Genomic DNA, 21,809 nt, shown 5'->3' on the forward strand with positions numbered 1-21,809 from the left:
TTTACATAAATAAAGGCTATGTACACTATCCACTGTACTATACTGTACAGACAGACGACTAGGGTTGTCATATTGCACAATAGTATTATTCCACATTTATTTAAAGTGTCGCAGTTTGCAGGCTTGAAATGTACATGTTTGTGCCTCAGCACTACACCTGATTTTTTTTTCTTTTTTTTTTCAGTCCAGCAGCTGCCATCAATCCGTCCAGACTGTCCAGGGCCCAGAACTTAGGTCTTTGCTGTGTTCAGGGCCTGGACGGCCCTGTGGTAGAAGCTGTTCTTCAGTCTGTTTGTCCTTGCGGCCAGGGTCCTGAACCGCCTTTTCGAGGGCAGCCTGGTAAAGTGTTCGTACCCAGGGTGGGTCGGGTCCCTGGAGATCTTGGAGGCCTTCCTGAGACAGCGTGTGTTGTACAGCTCTTCCAGAGAGGGGAGGGGGGCGCCGGTGATCTTCTGTGCTGTTCTCACGACTCTCTGTAGCGCATTTCTCTCCGCTGTTGTGCAGCTGGAGAACCAGTTGCAGATGCCGTAGGTGAGGATGCTCTCCACTGCGCCGCGGTAGAAGGTCACCAGTATCTCCTGCTTGCTGTGTTCCTTCCTGAGGACTCTCAGGGTGTATAGCCGCTGTTGTGCCCTCTTGATGGTGTCTTTTGTGTTGTCCTTCCAGGTCAGGTCATCCCGCATGTGCATACCCAGGAATCGGAGGGTCGAGACTCTCTCCACGCTCTCTCCGTCGATGAGCAGGGGCTGGATCTCGGACTTTTTCCTCCTGAAGTCTACGATGATTTCCTGGGTCTTTGACTTGTTCAGCAGCAGGTTGTTAACCTTGCACAGCTTGCTCAGTTGCTCTACCTCATCCCTGTACGCCGCCTCGTCCCCCCCCCCGAGATGCATCCCACCACGGTGGTGTCGTCTGCAAACTTGACGATGGAGTTGCTGGGGTGGACGGGGGTGAAGTCGTAGGTGTAGAGGTTGTAGAGGATGGGGCTTAGCACGCAGCCCTGGGGGGACCCAGTGCTGAGTCTGAGGGCTGTGGAGGTGTGGGGGCCCACCCGCACCCTCTGGGGGCGGTCGGTCAGGAGGTCCTTGATCCACGCACATATAGAGTGTGGTAGACCCAGGTCTAGTAGTTTGGTCACTAGCCTGTCTGGAAGGATGGTGTTGAAGGCGGAGCTGAAGTCCACGAAGAGCAGTCTCGCGTAGCTGTTTCCCCTCTCCAGGTGGGATAGAGTGGCGTGGAGAGTCGTCGCGATGGCGTCCTCTGTGGACCTGTGGGCTCTGTAGGCGAACTGGTATGGATCCAGGTTGGGCGGGAGGCGTGTGAGTATGTGGGCCCGGACTAGTTTCTCGAAGCACTTCATGATGATTGGTGTGAGTGCCACCGGGCGGTAGTCGTTTAGGCAGCTCACCGTGCTTTTCTTCGGGACTGGGATGATAGTTGAGGTTTTCAGGCAGGGTGGGATGGTGGCCTGGGACAGGGACTGGTTGAAGATGTTGGTGAAAACCCCGGCCAGCTGGTCGGCGCAGTCCCTCAGCACCCGTCCCAGGACGCCATCCGGCCCCGAGGCTTTCCTGGGGTCCACCGCCTTCAGTACGCGTCTCACTTCATGCTCTGTGAGGGTGAGGCTGCTGAGAGCTGGAGAGAGTGGTGTTTGTGTTGTGGTTACCTCCGTTCGCCCCTCGTCGAACCGGGCGTAGAAGGTGTTCAGCTTTCCCGCCAGCAGGGGGTCGTCCTCTGCGGCTGTGAGCCTGTTGGCTCTGAAGTTTGTCATCTGCTGAACCCCCTGCCACATCCGCCTGGAGTCGTTGCTCAGGAGGCATTCCTCAATCTTCTCTCTGTGGTCTGCCTTGGCCGCTTTGATTCCGCGCTTTAGGTTAGCCCTGGTGGTGCTGTACAGCGGTGTGCTCTTCCCTGCGAAGAAGGCGTTGTCCCTCTCGTTGATCAGTTTTTGGACCTTCCCAGTCATCCATGGCTTCGTGTTGGGGTAGACCCGGACCCGTTTGTCCACGGTGACTGAGTTGGTGCAGTTCACTATGTGGTTCAGAACCGACGACGTGTACTGTTCCAGGTCCTCATGCTCATATTCCTGCCATGGGGTGTCATTTAGGCAGATCTGCAGTGGAGCGGACCCTTCTGGCCAGGTTCTGACAGTCTTAGTGGTGATGGGAGCACTTTTCCCCATGGTAGTGTATGCAGGGATCAGGAGGATTGACACATGGTCAGACATGCCTAGATGAGCTAGCGGACTAGCCTTGTAAGCACGTTTGATGTTGGTGTATACCTTGTCCAGTGTTTTTTCTCCTCTTGTTGCACATTTCACATGCTGATAGAACTTGGGTAGTACTGCCTTCAGGTCTTTGGTTGTCTGTCTTCAAATGGTTTCTCTGCACACTGATTCTAATTCTAATTCCGATTCTATGGTTTAAAGCAAAACAACCTCTGAAACCTCTCAAAACAACCACTGACTGAGGTTGTTTTGCGTTAAACCATAGAATCTGAATTAGAATTAGAATCAGTGTGCAGAGAAACCATTTGATCTGATTTTATCTTTATTTATCTAGAACATTTCAACCATAAAAACACACACATTTGTAATAACAAAAAATAACAAAACTAAATAAAATACAAATACAAATAAAATAAAATACAAATAAAATAAGATATAAATTAAAATAAAATATATCTTCCGAGACATGGAAGTAAGTCAACAATGGTTTTGTTCGAGAAGGGACAGAAAGAAGCAAAGCTTATCTGCTCCTGCCCCTTCCTTACAATATCATAGTATTATGCAATAAATTATCTATCAATATCAAAAATAATATACCTATCCACTATAGCAAAAGATAACTAAATAATTACAAAAATACTAGTTCACGTTATTTTCAAGCTCCTCTAACTTATAATAATCAAAGAATTCCTGTTTATATTTGCTTTTAGACATTTTAATAGTATTACTTGTTTTTATTGTTACATACCATAACAATGATGTAACATACTCAGAGTGATAAGAGCGATACAGAGAGCGTAGTCTACTTTTGACTTCGCTTGTTCGAAGTTATACCCTATCGTAGTTTACCCTACCTCAGAAATAAAAAGGGATTCTTTAAGCAAATACAGTATTTTGTAGTTTTTTTCTGAGAAATAAATAAATGTCATAATTTCTCTGCAATCTCATTTTATTGAAAAAATCGTGAGAAAATCGTATTGTGAATCGTATAGAATCGTGAGTTGAGTTCTTAACAGAAATGTCTGATATATAGTTCAGTTTACATTGTGAGAAAATATTGAATCTTTTTTTAATTTGTTTTATTCATTTGAAATCACCCAGCCCAGTGGCATGCTGGCACATTGTCTACATGTCTACTGTAGCAACAGCCCACGTGACATTGTCAAAATGTCATTCTGATACAAATGTCCATCTCAGCTTCCTCTTGACGTCTAATTCAAGCACTTAAAACATGTAGCTGTTTTTCTTTAAAATGATTCCCACACGTTTATTGTAGAGGGCCTTAATTACCATTACTCCCTCTCCATCCTTCCTGAGTCCAAAACAAACAGCACCATTCCATCAATTCCCTCATTGGCAAAAACCCTGAAGGAAACCACAAGCCATTGAAACAACACAACAATCCAGTGTGTCAATGCCATCCCACTATGGTGGACTAGTTCACTTGCTATAGTAGGATTGACCAGGGTAAGAGGGTCAAATACTATTTCAATTCCCTTAGTGCCTTAGTTTCACTTGAAGTGAAGGTTCAGTTCATAAATTGACAAATCCTCATGGAGCCCATTAGGCAATGTATTTTCAGTTCATGAAACGGGAATTTCAATTGAATTACAATTCAAATTCATCCCAACCCTGCCAGGAAAAGGGTGTTTCCTTTGACACAATTCCCCTCTCTTCACTGTAGTGTTAGGCCCAACATCTTCCTGGCCGTTGGGGAGGACTCAGTACAGGAGGTGGTACTATGAGCTGGCTGTGGATCAGGTGGAGCCCTTCATCACAGCTGAACCCACACACCTGCGTGTGGGCTGGGCCGGCACTGAGGGCTACCACCCCTGCCCCGCTGGCGGAGAGGGCTGGGGGGGCACCGGGGTGGGAGATGACCTCTGCTCATACGGCTTTGATGGGCTGCATCTGTGGTCAGGTGAGGGGTGACCAGGTGGAGTGGGGGGGTGGGGGGGGAACTCTGCACTGACTGTTATGGACCATAACTCAACTTTTAAAGGCACATTCTGTAACTTTTGTTTTCAGTTAAAAGTGGTGCACATGCAGTTGTAGTAGTAGTTGTAAACTATTCGTTTATTTTTGCTTCTTATTTTTGCTTCAGGGGGTTCGCCCCCTGTTCCGAGGCTCTCCTCCCTGGAGTGATGCTGAGGGTGGAGCCCTGTCAGAGTTTCACTCGGGTCCAGAGGACTGGAACACAAGTGCTCTTGGGACCAACTGTAGCCCTCACCCCACCAACCTTCACCCCCATGCCAGTGGACATCAGCCAGGTACTGAACACTCAACCTAGCTCCCCCCCCCCCCCCCTGGAAAACCCAGCTCAGTAGCATACACCTGCTGGACGGTACACCCCCCCCCCCCTGGAAAACCCAGCTCAGTAGCATACACCTGCTGGACGGTACAGCCCCCCCCCCCCCCTGGAAAACCCAGCTCAGTAGCACCACCTGCTGGACGGTACAGCTCCCCCCCCCCCCTGGAAAACCCAGCTCAGTAGCATACACCTGCTGGACGGTACAGCTCCCCCCCCCCCCTGGAAAACCCAGCTCAGTAGCATACACCTGCTGGACGGTACACCCCCCCCCCCCCTGGAAAACCCAGCTCAGTAGCACCACCTGCTGGACGGTGCAGCTTGTTGCTACAGAAGCCATTGGGTTTCTAGAAAGAGGTTCTGTCCTTTGTAGATGCGGGTGTCTGTATAGTACATCTGGAATTCCTTTCCTGTTCATCTACAAGCTTCAGTAACATAGAGCAGCATGACCCCCATGTTCTCACAGCACAGTGGCCAGACAGATGCAGAGTGTGACCTCTGACCCCACTCTGTGGGTGGTTAGCTGGTGTTACCCACACAGCTGGAGCACATCCGCGAGAGACTGGCGGAGAACCTTCATCAGCTGAGGATGATGGAGGAGATTGATCTGGGCTGGACGCACGGCACGGTGAGTAGGACTGCCCACGCAGTCAATTTCTACAGCAGGGGAGGCCGGTGAAGGTTGAAATTGGAGGACGGGCTCATTGTAATGCATGGAACCTGCCTCCACTGTTGTCCAAAACAATGAGTGTCAGTTACAGCCGTGTTTATCGTTGTTCAGTGAATGTCAGTGACTGCGGTCACATAGTGTTAGTTCAGTAGCTTGTCTTGACAGTGGCCAGTGTTGTCATGCAGGTGAGAGATGAGAGTAAGAGGCAGGATCCCTGTCTGGTGGAGTTCTCCAAGCTGACGGAGCACGAGAGGAAACACAACCTCCAGATGTCCCAGGACACTCTACGGTGAGCCCCTCCCACTCTCATCACTGTCTTGTTCTCAGTGACCTTGTCATGTCATGTCCAAGGAGGGAGAGAGAGGACAAGGTAGCACGTGATGCTGCTGATTACATAATCACAAAGATATTTTGACTTACGGAACCAGTGGAGGCTGGTAGAGGTAGAAATCGGAGGACGGGCTCGTTGTAATATGTGGAATGGAACACACGCATGTTTGATACCATTCCTCATTCCATCCTATGCATTACAACGAGCCTGTCCTCCAATTTCTACCTCCACCAGTCTCCCCCGTATAGAACCCTTTGTATCATACTTTATAGATAGCTGTTTCTAGTGTACTTTATATGTCTCTCTCTCTGAAGGACAATCCTAGCCCTTGGCTTCCATATTGGCCTGGCAGACGACCATGCTGATGAGGGAGTGAGATACATGAGGCTCTCCACCAAGTATGTTGCTCCCCAGACATTCACAGCTTAGGAGGTGTTGATGGGTTCATTCAGCCTCCTCTTCACTGTCACAGTACTCCAGCCACAGCTACTCCAATCGTACATACAGACCAGGGGAGGCTGGTGGAGGTCGAAATCGGAGCTCACTGTAAAGCAGGAAACGGAATGAGGAATGGTAAACACACACGTTTGATACCATTTGTGCAGGGTTCAGTGTGACGTAACCCACGTCTATGGTGGGCGTGCCATGTGTTTGATACCGTTCCTCATTCCGTTCCATGCGTTACAATGAGCCCGTCCTCCGATTTCTACCTCCACCAGCCTCCTCTGGTCCGTATTGTAGGATTGCTTTGTGTCTTGTGTTTTGTGTGGTCTTCGAGGAGCAGTTGCTGGAAAAAGCAATCCTCCGATGTCTAGCTCCCCGAGCTTCTCCTGATACTGTAGTGACCCTGTAGATAATCCAGTGTGGTTTGGATCGGGCTCTCTCTATACGTCTACGACGAGAGACACACCATGACCTCCCCTCTCCTCCGCCATCCGTAGGTACGAACAGCCGAGCGGGTACAGGCCCGCCCCCGTAGATGTGGGTCACATCACACTGATCCCTACCCAGGAGGCTGTGGTGGACCTGCTGGCTGAGAACGACCACAACGTGTGGTCCAGGGGCAGGATCAGGCAGGGCTGGACCTACGGCTCACAGCAGGTACTGTCGGGGTAGAGCTCGCCCCAACCCCTACTCTGTTTCACTTCATGTCTATTTATCAGTGTGAACCAGGGAAGGTTGGTGGAGGCAGAAATCAGAGGACGGGCTCAAACACGTGGTATCAATGGAACCCGATTCCATTCCGTGCATTACAATGAGCCCAGACAATTCAGACAAGGAACCGTCGCTACTAAACAAGGGTAAGTGCAACATGGGGATGTGATGAACTAACTGAGACTAGGCCACCTGTTTGTTTCATGAGGTCCTCAGTTAACTATAATGAACTCAGGTTCTACTATCAATGAGGGGGTTATGGGAGTAAGGCACACAATGCAACAATAATTTATTGTACAGCTTATAATCACACCATCTTCAGCTCTATGAGCTCAGCAAATATTTATCATTAAAGGCAGAATTTCAAATGTTAGACGTAGTAATGTATATATACTGTAGTTCAATGCGTACTGTAGCAACAGACTGTGTTGCAACTCTCCCTAGAAGGCTTGTCCACGGAGGAGGAGAGTGGATCCTGGAGGGAGATGGCCACTAAACACCTAAAAGCTACAATACAGATATATTAATTGGAATGGCTACATCAATGTTATTTTTAAGAAATATTAATCTGACCCAAGAACTATGTTTAACTTTAATATTCCGTTTCCGGGTTACGACGAGTGTTTGTTTTTGCTGCTGCAGCTCGACAGCGCTAGAATCTTAAAAACTGCTATCTATACCAAACTCTATTGAGAAAGCATTTTTTGTAAATAAATAGCTTTCCTATCCTATATAACATCGGGACCTCGCTCCGCCGAATCCGACGCCGGGAGGCTGAGTCGGGATTACCAGCGTTATTAGTTAGCTACCGCGGCTAACCAGCTAGCCACCTTTACACTTTTTAAACGGGCTTTTTTCTATCGGGATACCTCCCCGAACTACTAACTACCCCCACTAGACCACCACTACCCCTACTAGACCACCACTACCCCTACTAGACCACCACTACCCCTACTAGACCACCACTACCCCCACTAGACCACCACTACCCCTACTAGACCACCACTACCCCTACTAGACCACCACTACCCCCACTAGACCACCACTACCCCTACTAGACCACCACTACCCCTACTAGACCACCACTACCCCCACTAGACCACCACTACCCCTACTAGACCACCACTACCCCTACTAGACCAACACTACCCCTACTAGACCACCACTACCCCTACTAGACCACCACTACCCCTCTACTAGACCACCACTACCCCTACTAGACCACCACTACCCCTACTAGACCACCACTACCCCTACTAGACCACCACTACCCCTCTACTAGACCACCACTACCCCCACTAGACCACCACTACCCCCACTAGACCACCACTACCTCTACTAGACCACCACTACCCCTACTAGACCACCACTACCCCTACTAGACCAACACTACCCCTACTAGACCACCACTACCCCTACTAGACCACCACTACCTCTACTAGACCACCACTACCCCTACTAGACCACCACTACCTCTACTAGACCACCACTACCCCTACTAGACCACCACTACCCCTCTACTAGACCACCACTACCCCTACTAGACCACCACTACCCCTACTAGACCACCACTACCCCTACTAGACCACCACTACCCCTCTACTAGACCACCACTACCCCCACTAGACCACCACTACCCCCACTAGACCACCACTACCTCTACTAGACCACCACTACCCCTACTAGACCACCACTACCCCTACTAGACCAACACTACCCCTACTAGACCACCACTACCCCTACTAGACCACCACTACCTCTACTAGACCACCACTACCCCTACTAGACCACCACTACCTCTACTAGACCAACACTACCCCTACTAGACCACCACTACCCCTACTAGACCAACACTACCCCTACTAGACCACCACTACCCCTACTAGACCACCACTACCTCTACTAGACCACCACTACCCCTACTAGACCACCACTACCCCTACTAGACCACCACTACCCCCACTAGACCAACACTACCCCTACTAGACCACCACTACCCCTACTAGACCAACACTACCCCTACTAGACCACCACTACCCCTACTAGACCACCACTACCCCCACTAGACCAACACTACCCCTACTAGACCACCACTACCCCTACTAGACCACCACTACCCCTACTAGAACCTTATATACTTTTATATCACATATCTCTGAAATACTGATTGATCATAATCAAATTGTTTTTCTCCCTCTCTGCAAATAACACCACTTTTCTCTTTCATGGCCTGTCGGCGCTGCCTGGAGCTTAGCTACCAGGTTGAGGAGATGAAGGGACGAATCTCGAATCTACACCAGATCAGACAAGGGGAGTCGTATCTTAGTTCACTTTATGACACATTACATAAAACAATAATTACAGACATAGAAAGCACACAAACCACAACATCAACATCAAAGCCTCCACCTGTAAGCCCAATCCCAGGTGTAACTCACACTGTCCCTACATCACCAGGGACTTGGACCACCGTCAGGAAGAGGAGTCGTACCAACGACTCCTCTGGCACCAACCCCCATGAGGCCCTCCTGCTGCGGAACAGCTTCGAGGCGCTGCAGAGCCACCAGTCCACACCGAAGCCGAAGAGAGCCAGGGCCTGCACCCCCACCCCCAGAGACCACACGCCTGGCCCCGCCCCCGCCCCTAGAGACCACACGCCTGGCCCCGCCCCCGCCCCTAGAGACCACACGCCTGGCCCCACCCCCGCCCCAGAGACCACACGCCTGGCCCCGCCCCCGCCCCAGAGACCACACGCCCTCCCTCTCTCTCTCCCCCTCTCCCACCCTGGGCCCCCTACAGGTCCATCACGCCGCCAGCAGAGGAGACTACAGTTCGTATCTCCTCCCCCCCCCCGCACCCGCTCTTCTCCCCCCCCCTCTGTGCTTGTAATAGGCTCGTCCATGGTCCGCCATGTTGCAGTCCCGAAGGCCATAACCCACTGCATCCCAGGTGCCAAGGTGAGGGACGTCGCCGCGGTAGTCCCGATGCTGGTGGAGGATGCTCCCCCCCAGGTCACCTCCGTCATCGTCCACGTGGGTGCCAACGACATCGGACGGGAGAGGTCGGAGGAGCTGAAGGACGACTTCCGAGCCCTCATCGCCACCGTCAAGGGCACAGGTAAGACCTGCATCATCTCGGGCCCCTTCCCGAGTCCCAGGTATGGCGACACCAAATACAGTAGAATTCGAAGTCTTCACCTTTGGCTACAGGGATACTGCTGTCATACGCAAATCCCATTTATAGACAATTTCACCACGTTCTTTAACCGTAATGAGCTGTTTGCGAGAGATAGGTTTCACCCAAACAGGTATGGTGCCCGCCTGCTGTCGATGTCCATGGACCTCGCTGTCCAGCCCTGGACCTGGCCGGTGCCCTGTCAACGCTGATGTGGGATGAGTCCGATCCATTCCTCTAACACCAAACATGCCATCCAGACTATTGTCTCCCATCGGACTCCCTCCACCACAAATAAGGCAATACATGGCGCAAATTTGGGAAATGTATTACCCATTTCATTAAGTATGCCCTCGAGTCAGTCCCAGTGTCAAAATGACATCTCCATGGCAATTTTGAATATCAGGTCCCTATCAAACAAAAAAACATTCATCATAAATGAGCTCATTTGTGATAGAAAACTCGACTGTATGCTACTCACAGAAACCTGGCTAGATACAAATGGAGCAGCAGCCCTTATTGAGGCATCTCCCCCCAACTACAGTTTTTTCCAATCAATCAGAAATGGAAAAAAGGGGGGAGGAACAGCTACCATAGCTTCAAATAACCTAAACTGCAGGAGCATATCCTTTGATATATTCTCCTCCTTTGAATATCATGCCACAGTTATGGCATGCCAACCACCTATTCTTACGATAACTGTATACAGGCCGCCGAAACCAGCCCCTACCTTCCTACCTGACTTCTCTGAGTTCCTATCCATTATCCATCCCAACTATGATAGGATTATTATCACTGGTGATTTTAACTTTCATGTTGATAATGAGGCTGACTTGAGGGCTAGGGAATTTATTGACCTCTTGGAATCTATGGATTTTGTCCAACATGTCAATGAACCCACTCACAATCATGGCCATACCCTTGATCTTGTGATTACAAAGGGTCTTGAGGTCTCAATATCAGGTATCAGCGACCTGGCCCTCTCTGACCATTTCTGTATTTTCTTTACCATTGTAACACGTAAAGCTGAAAGCAATGCTGAACGTGTTGTTAAAAAACGTTATCTTACCCCTGCAGTGGCTGAACATTTCAAAGCTTTAATGAACAGTATTCACACAACTCCCACGTTATGTGAAAACGACTTAGTAATTACCTTTAACAATAAAGTAAAAATGGCCCTAGACTCCCTGGCACCTACCAAACTAAAAAAGGTTGGAGCCAAGAGGAGAGCACCATGGCGAAACAGTGAAATAAATCTCCTAAAGAGAACATGTAGGAAAGCTGAGCGCAGATGGAGAAAGAGCAAATTACAGATTGATCAGAATATTTTTAAAGAACATCTATCTGCCTTTAACTTGGCAATGCGAAATGCTAGAAAAAATCACTTCTCAAAGATAATATCTACAAACAAGAATAACCCCAGGGTCTTGTTTTCGACAATTGATTGCCTTGTAAACCCTGCTCCTAGAACTCTAGACGGCGCAGCCTCTGTCACCAAATGCGAGGAATTTGCAGCCCACTTCAGGGATAAGATAACAAATATTAGAATGTGTATTACTCAGGAAAGACTAGGTTTGTGTAGCACCACAGATCCGCCACCACAGAACATGACTATGAGCATGTTCACCATGATTAGTACGGAAACATTAGGTAAAATTGTGTCACAGCTTAAACCATCTACGTGTCCTCTTGACCCTATTCCTACCACCTTTTTTAAGGACATTTTTGAATCTGTGTCTGATGACATACTAGGCATTGTAAATCACTCCCTACTTAAAGGGATATTTCCAGCGGCGCTTAAAACTGTCCTGGTTAGACCCACCCTGAAGAAAAGTAACCTAGATCCTTCTGATCCAAAAAACTGTAGACCAATATCCAATCTCACTTTTCTAAGCAAAATTTTAGAAAAGGCAGCGTATAGACAGCTTCATGAATTCTTAGTCCTAAATAATAGGTATGACCCACTTCAGTCAGGTTTCCGATCATACCACAGCACAGAAACCGCTTTGCTTAAGGTAACTAATGACCTTAGGATAAATGCAGACTCGAAAAAACTCTTGATTCTTGTACTCTTAGACTTAAGTGCAGCCTTTGATACGGTAGACCACTCCATACTTATTGAGAGACTTGAAAACTGGGTTGGCCTCTCAGGTCCGGTCTTAAACTGGTTCAGCACTTACCCAGCTAGCGGGGAATGTTCCCCTAACATTGGCTAACATTCCCTACAAGTTCTGCTAATGTTTTAAAGAAAACGTTTTCATCTAATGTTTAAAGAGCATTTTAAGGATGTTTACCATTTCAAATAATGTTCCTATAACGTTAAATGTTAACAAAGTAAGAACGTTTTAGGTGCAACATTCTGAGGATGTTTTGGGGACATTGTTTAGGTAACAGATTATAAAATGTTCTTTTATAAAATGTTCCCACAATGTTACACGATAACAAAGGAAGGACATTTTCAAAGCAACATTTGGATAATGTTTTCAGGATGTTATTGATGCCTCAGATCACAAAACGTTTTTTCTAGAATGTTCCTGTAATGTGATATGTAAACAAAGGAAGAACGTTTTACCTGCAACATTCCAAGGATGTTTTGGGGACATTGTTTAGGTAACAGATTCCCAGCTAGGAGGGAATGTTCCCACAACATTGGCTAACATTCCCTACAAGGTCTGCTAATGTTTTAAAGAAAACGTTTTCATCTAATGTTCAAAGAGCATTTTAAGGATGTTTACCATTTCAAATTATGTTCCTGTAACGTTAAATGTTAACAAAGTAAGAACGTTTTAGGTGCAACATTCTGAGGATGTTTTGGGGACATTGTTTAGGTAACAGATTATAGAATGTTCTTTAATAAAATGTTCCCACAATGTTACATGATAACAAAGAATGGACATTTTCAAAGCAACATTCGGATAATGTTTTCAGGATGTTATTGATGCCTCAGATCACAAAACGTTTTTTCTAGAATGTTCCTGTAATGTGATATGTAAACAAAGGAAGAACGTTTTACCTGCAACATTCCAAGGATGTTTTGGGGACATTGTTTAGGTAACAGATTATAGAATGTTCTTTTATAAAATGTTCCCACAATGTTACACGATAACAAAGGAAGAACATTCCCAGCTAGCAATTTTTTGTTCTAAAAATGTTCAAAGAATGTTACCTAGAACGTTCTCGTAATGTTTTCAGCGGGAAGTTTTCTTTAAGTTCCCAGAATGTTCTAGGATAATGTTCTCTAAAAACATTTTTAAAATGTTGTGTGATAATCTTCTTAAAATGTTAAGTGACAACATTGCTAGAACATTATGCCCTAATGTTCTTGAAAATGTTTTCAGCGGGAAGTTTTCTGTAAGTTCCCAGAATGTTCTAGGATAATGTTCTCTAAAAACATTTTTTAAATGTTGTGTGATAACCTTCTTAAAATGTTAAGTGACAACATTGCTAGAACATTATGCCCTAATGTTCTTGAAAATGTTTTCAGCGGGAAGTTTTCTTTAAGTTCCTAGAATGTTCTAGGATAATGTTCTCTAAAAACATTTTTTAAATGTTGTGTGATAACCTTCTTAAAATGTTAAGTGACAACATTGCTAGAACATTATGCCCTAATGTTCTTGAAAATGTTTTCAGCGGGAAGTTTTCTTTAAGTTCCCAGAATGTTTTAGGATAATGTTCTCAAAAACATTCTACAAATGTTTGGTAATAACCTTCTTAAAATGTGAGTTGACAATATTGCTAGAACATTACACCTTATGTTCTCAAAACATTTTCAGCTTAAGTTTTTTGTTTGTTCCCAGAATGTTTTAGGATAACGTGCTCTAAAAACCATTCTAAAAACGTTTGCTTATAACCTTCTTAAAATGTTTACTAAAAACCCTGTTAAAACATTATGCCCAAACATTCTTAAAATGTTTTTGGGATGTTATTAAAAATTCAAGTTTCAGACTTGCACCAATAACCGAGGAGGCTGAGGACGTGGCAGACCAATCAAACGACTCTGATTAGATTTCAGACCAATCAAACGACTCTGATTAGATTTCACGCCTGACTGAGATGTTCAGTTCACCTCCGTGGTCGGGCACAGGTAGACGGGTTTAGTTGAAGACAGCACAAGGGAACGGGACACTGTGGATTAAACGGTAAGGTTACAATAACTGTTGTAACTGAAGCTGTGGCTGCCTCTCCCTGTCTCACGTCTGTTGTTAATGTTAATAAATAATGATACATACATTATGTTGAAAGACTTGAATATTGATTTATCAAACTTTTACATGTGTTAATACGTTTAGCTAAAAACATTTTAAGAATGTTTGGGCATAATGTTTTAACAGGGTTTTCAGTAAACATTTTAAGAAGGTTATTGTTGTGGATCCCGCTTCGGCTCCACTCGTTTCCACCTCGGCACCGCTTGTTGAGACCAATCAGGCCCAATCTGAGACAGCTGCGCCGGCTCCAGCAGGTGTTTACAATTTTAGGAGGAGAGACCTGCATAAAAGGCCCCGCAACCTGCCGTCTGAGGCTTGATCAATCTGATCCCCTGTGGTTAGTCGTCTCGCTCCCTCGTTTGTCTCCATTGTGTTCTAGATCCGAAATTTACTTATTTATTTTTCCCAGTCGTTTTATTTACTTTGTTTGTTTGTTTTCTCTCCTCCACCAGTCCAGTCCTGCCTGCCTGCCTGCCTGCCTGCCCTGCCTACCCTCCTGCCTGCCTATCAACTACTCCTCCTGCCTAACGACTACTCCCCCTGCCTGCCTAACGACTACTCCTCCTGCCGAAGCCCCTGCCTGCCTAACGACTACTCCTCCTGCCTAAGCCCCTGCCTGAGATGCCGACTACCCCCTCCTGCCTAAAGTCCCTGCCTTCCTGCCGACTACCCCCTCCTGCCTAAGTACCCCTGCCTGCCTGCCGACTACTCCCCCCTGCCTGACCCCCGCTTGCCCTACGACCATTCTCTGCCTAGCCCCTTTTAATAAATATTATTATTATTACCCAAGTCTCTGTGTCTGTCTGTTCTGGGGTACTGCCACATTTGACCGCTTGATTCAGGCCGTAACAGTTATAAGCAAACGTTTTTAGAATGGTTTTTAGAGCACGTTATCCTAAAACATTCTGGGAACAAACAAAAAACTTAAGCTGAAAATGTTTTGAGAACATAAGGTGTAATGTTCTAGCAATATTGTCAACTCACATTTTAAGAAGGTTATTACCGAACATTATCCTAAAACATTCTGGGAACTTCCCACTGAAAACGTTTTCAAGAACATTAGGGCATAAGGTTCTCACTTAACATTTTAAGAAGGTTATCACAACATTTAAAAAATGTTTTTAGAGAACGTTATCCTAGAACATTCTGGGAACTTCCCACTGAACGTTTTCAAGAACATTAGGGCATAATGTTCTAGCAATGTTGTCACTTAACATTTTAAGGTCATCACAACATTTTAAAAATGTTTTTAGAGAATGTTATCCTAGAACATTCTGGGAACTTCCCACTGAAAACGTTTTCAAGAACATTAGGGCATAATGTTCTAGCAATGTTGTCACTTAACATTTTAAGAAGGTTATCACACAACATTTTAAAAATGTTTTTAGAGAATGTTATCCTAGAACATTCTGAGAACTCAAAGAAAACTTCCAGCTGAAAACATTATGAGAACGTTCTAGGTAACATTCTTTGAACATTTTTAGAACCAAAAATTGCTAGCTGGGTACCTGGCTGACCGAGACTACTTTGTAGCCCTTGGTGACCATAAGTCAAAAAATTATAGCACAACCTGTGGAGTTCCCCAGGGGTCCATTTTAGGACCGTTGCTTTTTAGCCTATACATGCTACCCCTCAGTTCTGTTATCAAGAAGCATAGCGTTAACTACCACAGCTATGCTGACGACACTCAGCTTTATATCTCAGTAACTCCCAACGACTACAAGATGATCGACCACCTGATAGACTGTATTGCCGATATTAATATTTGGATGACACAAAACTTTCTCCAACTCAATCAAGAAAAAACTGAGGTATTGATCATTGGCGAGAAAACTGGGAGAGAGAAATTATCTGCACACTTGAAAACACTAGCTCTTAACACTAAGTGTCAGGCCAGGAATCTTGGTGTCATAATTGACCCAGATCTAAATTTTGAAACTCATATTAATAACACTATTAAAACATCCTTCTACCATCTAAGAAACATCACTAAGGTACAATCATTTCTCTCCCAGGCAGACACTGAAAAATTAATGCATGCGTTTGTTACTAGTAGGCTAGATTACTGTAATGCTCTCCTGACAGGTCTCCCCAAAAAAATGATAAATAGACTACAAATGGTTCAAAATGCTGCTGCTCGTGTCCTTACTAGGACCAAACGGAGAGCGCACATCACACCTGTCTTGAGATCACTACACTGGCTCCCTGTCAGTCATAGAATAGACTTTAAGATCCTTTTACTAGTTTATAAATCACTTCACTGTGATGCACCCAATTACATGGTGGACATGCTCATAAGATACACACCAGCTAGACCCCTACGGTCTAGTGGCACGGAACTTTTAATAGTGCCAGAGGCTAGGACAAAGAGATTTGGAGGATCAGCTTTTAGCATATATGCTCCTAGATTGTGGAACACCCTACCTGAGGGCCTGAGGTTGTCTAAAACTCAGGACATTTTTAAGCGTGACCTCAAAACCTACTTATTCAATGTCGCCTTTTGATACTAAGGGAGACATTGGGCATTATAGAACTAGGATCACTAGGCCATTACACCATACTCGTGTTTTGAGATTTGTGTTGACAGGAAAATGGACCCGGGTGCTGATGAGGCACTGTCAGCTCCAAATAGCACCTAGAGCAGTACTGGAACCGGTACAAGGGTGTACCAGGACCACCATCAGGTTGTATTGCTGTCATCTTTATTGTCTCTATTGTGTTGTTGCATCATAACTGTGCTTAAGTTTCTCTTTTGGCAGGACCTGTGACCATACTGGATGCAGAACGATGCAAATACAACACTAAATTTATGGACAGTGTGTACGCCGATAATATGCAAGGAATTTTTCCTGGATACATGGTGTACAGGTTTTTGCCCTTGCTTGCTTGCTTTGTGCCGGTGGTCCTTGGCCTCCACTGGGGGACCGCTGGGTACTGGTAAGCAAACTGGCTAGTAGTCGCTCTATTGGTAGAGGGCTGCAAGGGAATTTTTCCTGGCTACATAGTATACAGGTTTTTTACTTTTGCCTGCTCGCGGCTCTGTCAGTATTGATTGATTGATTGACTGATTGACTGAACATTTTCATTGTGTGAAGCGCATTGAGTTGCATCTTGTAAGAAATGCGCTATACAAATAAAATTTGATTTGATTTGATTTGATTTAATAACCTTTTTTCAATATCCTGACGACACACAGACACACTCATATGAACATGTGACTTCCATTATCTTCTGTTAAACATGTGGGAATGTTGGTGTCTTTGTGTTTGACAGGGTTCAGCAGGAGAGACCAGCCTCACCTGTACCCAGCTGTGTGTCCATGAAGAGTGACCGGTCTATGGATCATCCAATAACCTCCAGAGAAAGACCTCCTCCTTCTGATCAAAGTTCGAGGTTTAATCACCATAGTGGTCTATGAGGCTGCCAATAACATTCAGTAGTGGTATACACTCTTAACTTCTATTTGGGAAACTAGGCCTCATTCACACTTCTCTGGATAAATACATCTGCTTATTTTTTTGTTTTTACCCAGAATCCCCAGTGACAAGGTGGAGAGACCAGAGTCAGAGATTCCCAGTGGTCAGTCTGTCCAGAGTCAAAGTGAACTGGCCTCCATATTCAGGGTGAGCTAAAGAGAAAGTATGACATGGAACATGGCTAAGTAATCCCCATACAAAAGTGATTTATTTCTTGATTCAATTGCATACCAAAGTCAAGTGATGTGATGTTTGTATTCAGTCTCTCTACTGGGTGTAAAGGTTTACCTATTATTAACTATCTCACATCTTTTTTATCTAAATGTTTCAGTTGCTTGAAGACAATGTCATCACTTTAGTGAGAAATCAGCTGAAGAGGTTCAAGAGGCTTATTTCTCAAGACCACCCAGAGTGCCTTGAGAGTCACGGGGAGGAAGAGGAAGATGTAGAAGAAGAGAAGCAGGAGAGCAGTGCCAGAGAGGGGGCTCTGAAGATCACTCTGCACGTCCTGAGGAACATGAACCAGAAGGAGCTCGCTGACACACTGGAGAAACGTAAGAGACCTCATATGTTTTCACAGAGAAGTGTTACTGGGCTAAAATATTATTGGAAATATAAACACCACTAACTGTAATTACTACGTACTGTATATCCCTATTTGGTCAATCTTTATATTGTGTTGCCTCTATAACTTAGTATCTTAGTATAGCAGGAACTATTGGTTGTTTGCGTATAATTGCAAAGGGTTGGACAGTTTCCTATATCATTCAACTACACGACATACTATGTAATTAATTACTATATAACAACTTGTTGATTAAACCAATGTATTTAAACAATGTAATAACAGTTACTGCAGGTATTGGGTCAACTTAATGTAAAGTGTGCCACGAATACTTTGTTAATTGTTTTGTCATTCAGATGAGCTCGCTGTGGTGTGCCAACATGAACTCCACATGAAGTCCACCCTGAAGAAGAGGTTTCAGTGTGTGTTTGAGGGAATAGCTGAGCAAGGCAAGCCAATACTTCTCGATAAGGTCTACACAGAGGTCTACATCACAGAGGGAGGAAGTGGAGAGGTCAATAACGAACATGAGGTCAGACAGATTGAGACAGCATCCAGGAGACCAGCAACGCAGGAGACACTAATCAAATGCACCGACATCTTCAAGCCTTTACCTGGACAAGACAAACCAAGCAGAAGTGTGCTGACAAAGGGAGTCGCTGGTATTGGAAAAACAGTCTCTACTCAGAAGGTCATTACGGGCTGGGCTGAAGGAGACGCCAATCAGGATGTCCAGTTCATATTTCCACTTCCTTTTCGGGAGCTGAATTTAATGAAAGACAAGAAATGCAGTTTGAATGAACTTCTTGGTCATTTCTTCATTGAAATAAAAGAATCAGGAACCTTCAACTTTGACAAGTATAAAGTTCTGTTCATCTTTGATGGTCTGGATGAGTGTCGACTTCCTCTAGACGTCCAGAACAACGAGACATGTTGTGATGCCACAGAGTCAACCTCAGTGGACGTGCTGCTGACAAACCTCATCAAGGGGAATCTGCTTCCCTCTGCTCTCCTCTGGATAACCTCCCGTCCTGCAGCAGCCAATCAGATCCCTCCTGAGTGTGTTGACCGGGTGACAGAGGTACGAGGGTTCAACGACCCACAGAAGGAGGAGTACTTCAGGAAGAGAATCAGTGATGAGAACCTGGTCAGCAGAATCAACACACACATGAAGTCATCAAGGAGCCTCCACATCATGTGCCACATACCAGTGTTCTGTTGGCTCTCAGCTGATGTTCTGGAGAGACTGTTGGGTGGAGCAGAGAGAGGAGAGATGCCCAAGACTCTGACACAGATGTACACACACTTCCTGGTGTTTCAGACCAAACAGAGGAATGTGAAGTACCTTGGAGACAATGACAGAGATCCACACTGGGATAAAGCGCTAATTCTGTCACTGGGAAAACTGGCCTTCAAACAGCTGGAAAAGGGCAATCTGATCTTCTATGAGGAAGACCTGAGAGAGTGTGGCATTGACGTCAGAGAAGCCTCAGTGTACTCTGGAGTGTGCACTCAGATCTTCAGAGAGGAGTGTGGGCTGCACAACGTGTTCAGCTTTGTGCATCTGAGCATCCAGGAGTTTCTAGCTGCTTTATATGTGTTCCTCACATTCAACGACAGCAATAAGAATTCACTGGTCAAACAGAAATCCTCACAGTTTAATCTATGGTCATCACCCAGACGCAAACCTCTAGTCGACTTACACAAGAGCGCAGTGAACAAGGCCTTACAGAGTGAGAATGGACACCTGGACCTGTTCCTGCGCTTCATCCTGGGCCTCTCACTGGAGTCCAATCAGAATCTCCTACGAGGCCTTCTGACACAGACAGGAAGCAGCTCACAGACCAATGAGGAAACAGTCAAGTACATCAAGAAGAAGATCAGGGAGAATCCCTCTCCAGAGAGGTGCATCAATCTGTTCCACTGTCTGAATAAGCTGAATGACCATTCTCTAGTGGAGGAGATCCAAAGCTTCCTGAGCTCAGGACGTCTCTCAGAAGCCTCACTCTCACCTGCACATTGGTCAGCTCTGGTCTTTGTGTTGCTGACTTCAGAAGAGGAGCTGGATGTGTTTGACCTGAAGAAATACTCCAGATCAGAGGAGGGTCTTCTGAGGCTACTGCCAGTGCTCACAGCCTCTAAGACAGCACTGTAAGTAGATGGACAGAATGACTCTATTAATTAGTGAATTAGGACGATTTCAGGGTTATGAAAATGCATTGTACAATAGTAATTAGTGAGTAGGCCGCTTGATGAAAAATACAACAAACAACAACAACTTCATAACAAAGCCTAACAAACAATACTTGGTGTGAAAAACAAAATGATCTTTTGGAGATTTTGATCACTGAACATAATTTAATGATTATCTAAAACGTATTACTATTGTGTACTTGGTCAAACAACACATTCCTTGATTGGCTCCTTTTCATTTATACTTTATTGACACACAAATGTATAATTTATATCATAGTACACACAACAAACAATACATAATTCATGCAATAAGCAAGTGACTTTATGATCACTTATTATGATTTACAGATTAAACAGAAGAAATTGAGTTATATTATCTTTAATGTTTTATTGACACACAAGTATGTGACTTGCTCCATCATTTTCAGTCTCTTTGTGTCTCAACTCTCAATAATGAGCGAGAAAGAGACAGTTATAGTTGGAGTACTAAACACTTATTTGGAGGAATCCATTCCTGACATTTGCTTTATTTTTAACGTAATGACTATCGCATTCCACTCGCGGTACCCCGGATACTCACACCACAGCTCAAATGAAGACTTTTTGTCTGACATTAAGTATGGTGGAATGGGGGGGCTGCTCTGTCTGCACTCTGAATATGTTTGCCCTCCTCAAATCCTGACCCACCTGGCCTTAGCTCAGCACATGGGGCTACACAATGCTGCACTGAACCAATAGCTACCAAATACATTATACCAGACGTAGAAATCCAGTGACTTCAAATGTATCCATGGTTGCTTGCTTCCCTGTTGAGAGCAACTATAACTCTCACTAATGAATTCTTGCATCACAGTGATCGTTTGGCTAAATATATTTCTTTGTATTCCTCATTCAGGCTGAATGGATCTCACCTCACAGAGAGATGCTGTGAAGCGTTGGCCTCAGCTCTCAGCTCAGACTCCTGCCACCTGAGAGAGCTGGACCTCAGTAATAATTATCTACGTGACGGGGGGGGAAAGCTGCTCTCTGCTGGACTGGGGAGTCCACACTGTAAACTACAGACATTGAGGTGAGGTCTTTTGGGGTGTAGAAGCATGAGTTTTTGGGGTCATTATGATGCACTAGTTGTTCTTCACTTAAATACAATGTGTCTAGCCTTTCAACTGCTGAATTCAGGGGATTTACAGCTGTAAAGATGTACATTAGAGAGGAACAATCAGATTCTTGATAACAGATGGAGTCACACTATTTCCCCAGGTTGTCATTCTGTGGAGTCCCAGAGGAAAGCTGTGCTTCTCTGGCTTCAGCTCTGAGGTCTAACCCCTCCCACCTGAGAGAGCTGGACCTCAGCTACAATCACCCTGGAGACTCAGGACTGGCGCTGCTCTTTGCTGTACAGAAAGATCCACTCTGTAAACTACAGACACTCAGGTAAAGGCTGAATATGTGGCTGGACGCATCTATGAGATTAATGCACAGTATCTATTTCCCACATGATTGTG

The 21,809-nt window shown here is 45.4% G+C and overlaps 1 protein-coding gene across 1 annotated transcript; it reads left to right on the forward strand.

The window, feature by feature from the left end:
* Positions 1–6,791: 6,791 nt before the first annotated feature.
* On the forward strand, positions 6,792–21,742 carry LOC308150252 (NLR family CARD domain-containing protein 3-like; the record flags this gene model as incomplete). The annotated part of the gene is made up of 9 exons (XM_080523103.1): positions 6,792–6,837; positions 9,149–9,289; positions 9,584–9,808; positions 17,344–17,371; positions 17,603–17,693; positions 17,878–18,100; positions 18,468–20,262; positions 21,203–21,376; positions 21,565–21,742. 9 exons carry the CDS (start codon positions 6,792–6,794, stop codon positions 21,740–21,742), a joined length of 2,901 nt encoding a protein of 966 aa, XP_080379229.1.
* Between the last annotated feature and the right edge of the window lie 67 nt (positions 21,743–21,809).

Source organism: Nansenia antarctica, assembly GCF_963989245.1.
Source record: "Nansenia antarctica genome assembly, chromosome: 2".
NCBI classification, from domain to species: domain Eukaryota; kingdom Metazoa; phylum Chordata; class Actinopteri; order Argentiniformes; family Microstomatidae; genus Nansenia; species Nansenia antarctica.